Source organism: Pleurodeles waltl, chromosome 4_2, assembly GCF_031143425.1.
Source record: "Pleurodeles waltl isolate 20211129_DDA chromosome 4_2, aPleWal1.hap1.20221129, whole genome shotgun sequence".
In the NCBI taxonomy this organism is placed as follows: Eukaryota; Metazoa; Chordata; class Amphibia; order Caudata; family Salamandridae; genus Pleurodeles; species Pleurodeles waltl.
Window position 1 is genome coordinate 40827115 of NC_090443.1, and position 8178 is coordinate 40835292.

General features: G+C 42.3%; 1 protein-coding gene across 1 annotated transcript in view; it reads left to right on the forward strand.

The window, feature by feature from the left end:
- The window catches only part of CNPY2 (canopy FGF signaling regulator 2), a 42865-nt gene extending 37084 nt beyond the window's left edge, over positions 1-5781 (forward strand). Inside the window, exon 6 of the mRNA XM_069230550.1 lies at positions 4913-5781. Within this exon, the coding sequence (XP_069086651.1) occupies positions 4913-4956 (44 nt within the window). The 3' untranslated portion in view covers positions 4957-5781. The remainder of the gene's footprint in view (positions 1-4912) is intronic.
- Positions 5782-8178: the final 2397 nt, after the last annotated feature.

Genomic DNA, 8178 nt, shown 5'->3' on the forward strand with positions numbered 1-8178 from the left:
CATCAGAGTCTGCATTCCTTTCTGAGGGCAGACATCTGTCATTCACAGGCATAGAACCCCCCTTTCCCATTCGCACACGGTAGGACTCGATGCAAGCATGTGTGATTTGGCACCTTTTCTTCTGTAATGGTAAATGTTACAATGCTAAACTTGTGTTATATATAGTATGCTGAGACTCCTGGTCTCAATAACCTCCCCCACTTTGACACCCACCCTATGCCCTGGCTGTAGGTCACTGACCCCTTTAGATGTGGAGCTACAGTCTTTGCTCGCCTGCAAAATTGATCCAAAATACAAGCACAGTTTTTGTTTCCTTGCAAAGTTGATGCAAGTGTCCGAGTCAGGCATAAAGGGAGAAATATGCGTTTATAGTAAAGACAGTTGCATGCTTTTATGGTGTTAAAACTGGCCCTATCTTCATGCCTGTAACATGGATGACAAAAGCATGGATTGAATTTACAAACACTGAATGTTAAAAACCGTTAAGGTCAGTGGTTGCCTCTGCAGAGCACACAGAATACTACTCTTGTATTCCAGTTGCAATTGAAATGCTATGTAAATGTGTGTGAAGGGAGTACACAGATAAAATATTTACAAGGCAAACAAAAGAAAATATAGTACTTAATTGTGAGTGAGAGCAATATATGTTTTAGGGTGGTGAAGTAAGAGAGATGCAAGGAAGTGCTTTCGGTGGAGACTGAAAAGAGGGCACTGAAGAGGAAAGACGTGAGGAGGCAGATGTGCAGAGAAAAGGGCATACATATCTAATATGGAGCACACCTAACTGAAGACCACTACTCCCTCCACCGGCCTCATTAATATTTGATTCACAGTCTCACAATTTCAGAATTATTGTTACTCGTTTATCTTAAACAGCTGACAACCATTAAGAAGGCAAATAGTGCTGTACGTTTTGGGGATATGTCAGTAGTGTTATGTTTCTGGATGCAATAACATCTCAGAGAGAAACCAAAATACTGGTCTGCTGGCACACTGTGGGAATCGCAGAAATGTATTTTTCATGTTCCCATTTAGAGAGCCCCCACTTTACTTCACCCCACTTAGACATGTCTGCATGTTTCTATATGACTGATTGCAGCCAGCAGCACAGCCAGCAGCTGTGGGTGCTTCCTGAAGCCTGGTTAGAGCATGTTCTTCCAAAGTGTATGTGATGTACAGTGTGCACAATACAGTGATATGGGATGGTTTTCAATGTGTTTAATATTTCAAGACTGTATGTTCCAACTTCTGTATAAACCTTGCTTTCTCACTGAATTAATTTGCTTTAAAATTTACAATTTGCCAACCTTTTTTTCATATTTTCTTATCCTCTGGGGAGAACCCCCGACCCCACATTTGTCCATTAATCTTCCTCACTACAGAAGTCATACGCAGCTTTTATGCCCCATCACTTTCAAATGTCATCAACCGCCACTGCCCGATGCATAGCCATCCCCACCTCATATCTTTTTTAGCACGCAAACACAGTTTTCCTCATGTTTGAAGCAAGGTGTGAGGAGTTTGCATAAATTAGGGAAAGCTTGTGAAAAGTTTTTTTTTTTTTTTTTTTTTTTTTTTTATGCAAGCATATCGCAGATCATTAATTTGTGCTAGTCGTATTTTTGTTTCTAATATAAGACAATAACTATAGACTCATCTTTTTTTATAAATAAAAGTTTATTGAGCAGATTTGCCAGTATATACAACAAATACATTTATAAAAAATCAAAATTATTCACCAGACCAGAGGTTGCATACATAAAAAGGCGGTAATACAAAAAATTAACATAGACTCACAATCCATCACGTACAGGAAAAATTGTAAATGATGTTAAACATCAGGCCCATAGGCCTCACAAATCCGAAAGAACAGGCATAATGGAGGCAAACGCTCTCTAGTATGTTAACAAATACCTCTCCTTTCTTTTTCTGTGCAACTTCTTATCCCATAAAGTGCTAAAGTACTTTACAAAAATGTATAAACCTTATGTATCAACACAGCAGATCATTAACAAATACCTGCCCTTTCTTTTTCCTGTGCAAATTCTTATCCCATCAATTGCTACAATATTTAACTAGATTTTATCAATCTTATGTATCCAACAAAAGCCGTAGTATACATCCGTAAAATGATCCAAATCATATCTAAACTAATTTGTCTTAATCGTGTTGGAGGAGCCTTTACCAGAGCAGTACTTAAAATTCAAATAGAGAATCCATTGAGGCCACCGTACCTAACATGCTACAGTAAGATAATAAGATTATGTGCAAAATGAAGGACTACATCTTGAATTGATCTTTATCATATTTTCAAAAAAGTACTTTGTGCTTTACAGAACTTGTGCATTATGGTCCCTTGACCCTATCGAGGTCCTGATTTCCCTCTGCTATTAAGTCAAAAGGAAGCATTCTAGGTTCACCTCCTTACCATTATGCAGTATGCGCAGCCATGATTTCCAATGGTGCCCAAACACCAAGATATTTCGTCAAGCTACCCATCTTCCTGGTGTATGCTTCCTCAAAATGCCCTGTCCTCTGCAACTTCATGAACCATATTTTAAGAGTTGGTACTGTAATCATGCGCCAGTATTGTAAGATCAGTGACCTCGCTACTTCTGCTATAAAAATCAGAATGTACTTATCTAGGCTGGAAGTTCGACCCGATACCCCATATAGTACCAGCTTGGCTTCTGGCTTCAACGCTACTTGAATTATTTGACTTGGTTCTCGAAAGACCTCCTCCCAGAATTGTGTCAGTATGGGAAAATTAAAAAATTTTAACAAATATGCGACCAATCCCCTTTTTCCTCTTGAGCTCACCTAAAACGTTTATTACGGATACATTTTATTAATTGTTTTCGGCGTATAGTATGCTATCCAGTTAGATATAAAACTTATCCTCTTGAAATTTGCTGCCCTTAGAGATTTGTATCCTGGTATCAAAACGTGCTCCCTTTTCCAACTGTTAGCCTAGATCCTGGCTCCTGCTCCATCTTTCTCAAATTATCTTTTCTTCGATCAAAGAGGAGTCTGTGTGCTTCCAAAGGGACGATTCCTAGTATTTCACTTTCATACCATAGTTTCATAATTACCTCGGAGGAATGGCTCACCTCTTGCAGATTATTTTTTATCAAGCTCTTAATTTGGGCATAACTATGCCAGAACTTCCCTTGCTCCATCCCTACTTTGTTTTATCTCCTCCCAGTTAGCAAGACAAGTGCCCAGGTAGAAATCACCCAGTAGCCTTTTGAATTCCAAATCCTGCAAAAAAAATGTCTGGAAACGCCAAGTCTAGCCCCTGACAGTCCTATAGTATTACCAACCAATGCCATAATGGAATATATCTGGTTTTAAAAAACCTTTGTACTGCACAAATGATTTCACCTAACACCTTGTACCTTGTACCTTGTTCTTTTCTGCAGCTTCGCCATTTTTAAAGAAACCTGCAGTTTACCTCCACTCTCCTGAACTATTTTCCTTATGAAAAAAAAAAAGATCCAAACCACCTTCTACTATACCCATTTTGACCATAATAACCAACCATTTGGCGTGGTAATACAAAAATGAAAAATCCGGTAGGACCAACTCTCTTTGTTCCTAACACAACTGAAGGATTGAAAATCTCACTCAAGTTTTTTTTTTTTCCCTGCCATACAAACTTAATTATAAGGGATTTTAGCGCTTTAAAAAAAGTCTTATTGATTTCTATTGGGAGATTCACAAAAAGGAATAAAAATAGTGCAAGGACCGAAATTCTAATTAATGACTCTCCCTATTAGAGTAAGCAGTAACAAGGACCATCTTTCTTTGAGCCTTTTTACTTTTTCCTTCATGTTCTCATAATTTGGCTTGAATAGGTCTGTGTATTTATTCGTCGCATAAATCCTTAGGTAACGAATGGGGGGACATTTACTATTAAAATTGTGTCTTAGCTCTGCCAGAAGCACCGACGAATGGGCGTTGAAGAGCAGTGTCTCCGTTTTGTATTGATTGACCTTACTGCCCTCCAGATTTGTGTATTCTTGAATGATATCCAATGCACCCTTAATATTAACCTGTCCAAATTGTCCGCAAACAACTTGAGTTTAGACATCCCTTGCAGAGGGGAGACAATACTGTGTGCACTACGTATTTGTTCCGCTAATGGTTCAATGAAAAGCACAAAAAGTATAGGAGACATTGGGCACCCCTGCCAGGTGCCACTCTTAATCTGAACAGTACCTGCAAGCTTTGCATTCATTATTACCTGTGCTTCCGCCCCTTGGTAAAGTTTTTCTAGACATTGATACTGTGAATCGAAAGTTCTCGAACACAAAAAACTGAGCATCCCAATTCACTAGATTGATCGATGCCAAGAAGGTATTCATTGCAATTGCAGCATTATCCTTGGAGCAAGAAAAATAAATTGATAGCCTGAACCAAGTTCTGCATAAATAGCACCCATCACTCGCTTTAGTAGAAACCCACTCTGCTCCTTGTGCACCAGAGTCTGCCCAACCTCAATTATCTGTGATGCCCAGATCTTGGCTAATAGTTTATAATCCATATTAAGCAGACCAAATGGGCGATAAGAGTTTCTGTCTGTGGGATCCTTTTCTTTTTTCAAAAAACTTACCACCACTGACTCTTCTAGTTATAGGCACATTTGGATAGCACTTGTTTCTTTCTGATGGCAGTTGTGATGTTCCAGTATGCTAGTTTAGCTACTCGGAGAAGAAAGGCCAATTCAGACATTCATTTGTAGTTTCTCTTTCAAAATCCTCTTGTCGGTGTGAATGCTTGGCAGGGTACTTAACTTTTTATGATTGATAAATATATTGCCACTGTGGTGGCAACCATGTTTCAATGCTTGACTGCATAATGCAGCTGTGGCTATTTGTGCTCCTCCCTAATCCTTTTTCTGTTTCTGCAGATCTGTGTGACCATGCGATCCACCTCCCTCACGATGAGCTATGAAGAAGCAGTCCCCTACGCTGGATGATTTGTATGTTTCTAAACCTCTCAAATTCCTTCTGGGGCCTGCGTCAAAAAGGAAAATCTGAACATTTGGTGTGTTTCAGAGGAAGTGAAAAAGCACAGATATTCATTCCCTTTTTTCCTACAAACAAATCCTCAGTATTGCTTGCATTCCATATTCCTCAAGGTTAGGGCATCAAGGTGTTTGAAATTCAGGTGGATGCGGGTCTGCTGCAAGCTGTGAAAACTCTAGCGCTGCCTTTCCTTCATTGCTTTCCTTTGTGCTAGAGCCCTGATCCTGCAATTGGTTTTTTTGGTCACTGACTCCATCTGAGTAGCTACTTGAACAGACACTTCATCTAACTCTGACAGGAGATTCATCCCTTCAACCTGCTGCACGCCATGCGGCCTTGAGAAGACCACCAGACCTTTCCCTTCGTTTGAAATGTGTGTGGTGCGCAGCCCTCCATGCCACAGTTTGCTGTCACCCTACACGGTCTCACTAGAACATTCACTCCATTTTTGCTCCAGTGTGTATCCTCCAATCTTTTCGTGCCTTGGGCTTATATATAAATCTGCCATGTTGTATTGGGCTGTTACCAGGACTTCTCAGGAGGATGGTGCCCAGCAGGCAGCCTCATGTCGATGAAAGCAGAGACGCTCCACTCCAATCTTGGAAGCGATACAGCCAAGACATATAAAGAAGTCTGTCTGTTGCAGGCCAGCATCTTAAACTCTGTACTGTTTCTTTATTGCTCACTTGTTTTGATGTTATTTTTTACATACTAATATTTTAAAATTAAAATCTGTTCCTTCTTTTGTCTATTTCACGGGCATTTCCTTCATTGGTAGCTCAGGCTTTACAAGTAGAAACGTGAAAAATGATTCAAAATATTGTATTGTAATCGTATTTATATAGCGCTTACTACCCCTGGCGAGGCGTCGAAGCGCTTTTCGATGAGTAGCACGCTACACCGGAACCCAACAAGAATTATTGATGGATTAGTATCGTTAAATAATGAGTACAGTTTTAGTATTATTGTGAGTTAATTTGAGCCGCGGATATGAGAGTTTGTTAGTTAGATTGACTGGAGTAATGGAGGGGTGGAAGGAGGAAAGAAATCCAGAAGTGTTAATTGGGAGTATATCCTTCATTTACTCAACCCAAAGGCTTGGGATGAGTAAAGGGGGGCGGAGGGGTAAGAGTATGTGGAAGGGTTAGGGAGAGCATAGTAGCAGGGTGAGATGAATGCAGGAGAATTTAGTAGGGTTGTGTGGGAGGTCACAGAGGTAGAGTGATATTTGGTGAGTTAGATGTGGAAGTGAGGGGAAGAGCTTAGGCAGAGAGATTTAGGAGATGAAAGTGGTAAAAGGGATTTGGGATGAGTCAGAGTGAGAATGGAGGATAGTTTGATAGAGACATAAGAGTGATGAGTAGATAAGTGTGATAAGATGAGAGCAGGAATTCATAGATATCTAGTATAACAACCCACCCAGGAGCCATGCAATGATCCATGAACATGCCAAGCACAGAAACAACATGTTCGATGGCATATGTTGCTGCAGATACACATGTTTAGCACAGTCCGCTGCCTGGTGTTGGGCTCGGAGTATTACAAGTTGTTTTTCTTCGAAGAAGTCTTTTTTGGTCACGGGACCGAAGGACTCCTCCCTCTTCGGCTCCATTGCGCATGGGCGTCGACTCCATCTTAGATAGTTTTTTTCCGCTGTCGGGTTCGGATGTATTCCTTTTCGCTCCGTGTTTCGGTTCGGAAAGTTAGTCAGAATCTCGGAAGAAAGCGTCGGTATTGTTCCGTTCGGTATCGGGATAGTTAGGTACATCGACACCGATCATCGGAAGACTTTGGGGTAGCTTCGATCCCCCATCGGGGCCTGGTCGGCCCGACCGCGTGCAACATCGAAGCCGATGGAACGGACCCCGTTCCGTTTCTGCCCAAAATGTCACAGTAAGTATCCTTATACAGATCAGCACTTGGTCTGTAACTTGTGCTTGTCCCCCGAGCACAAGGAGGATACCTGTGAGGCCTGTCGAGCCTTCCGGTCCAGAAAAACACTCCGGGACCGAAGAGCCAGGCGTCTACAAATGGCGTCCACGCCGACAAAACAACGTTTCGACGACGAAGAGGAAACATTCTCGGTTCCGGACTCAGAATCCGGAGACTCCGACGTCGAACAACAACAACAAACAGTGAGTAAGACGTCGAAAATAAAAACCATCGAAAAAACAAAAGCCCAGGGGACGCCACTGCCGACAGGCCATGGCTCGACCCATAAAACCGGCGACCCGTCGAAGGCGCCGAAAAAGGGCACGCCCATAGCGAAGACACCCGACTCCGGTCGAGGGACCGCCATGGAGCAACCTCGGAGCCGAGATAGTGGCTCCGAGAAGCAAAAACAAGATGCCGGCACCGAAAAACATCGGCACCGAGACACACTGCCGAAAGCCACAAAAATTCTGTCGGTACCGAAACCGAAAAAAGATTCTCTCTCGGCGCCGAAAAGTTCCACACCTCCTTCCTACACAGAGGAACAAGGAATAAGTGGCCAGATGCACAGATTTGGACAAGAGCTCCAAAGTGTAGAATCAGACTACACACAAAAGAGACTGTACATCCAGCAAGACACAGGGAAGATATCAACCCTTCCCCCAATAATGAGAAAAAGAAGGATCGGATTTCTCAAGGATGACGCACAACCACAAGCCAAAGTGGTTAAAAAAGTCACGCCTCCGCCCTCTCCACCACAACAGGCATCGCCGGCACAAACACCGCCACAAATGCACTCACCAGCGCAAACTACCATAAGTCAAGATAATCAGGATCAACACGCTTGGGACCTATATGACACCCCAGTGCCGGACAATGATCCCGATTCATACCCCACAAAGCCGTCACCGCCAGAGGACAGTACCTCATACTCGCAACTGGTGGCTAGGGCAGCAGAATTCCACAATGTCCAACTGCATTCCGATCCTATAGAGGATGATTTTTTATTTAACACCCTCTCGGCTACACATAGCCAATATCAATGTCTCCCAATGCTACCAGGGATGTTACGGCACGCAAAACAAATTTTTGAAGAGCCCGTAAAATCAAGAGCCATCACCCCAAGGGTGGATAAGAAATACAAACCACCACCCACAGACCCAGTGTTTATTACTTCGCATTTACCACCTGACTCCGTAGTAGTAGGGGCAGCTCG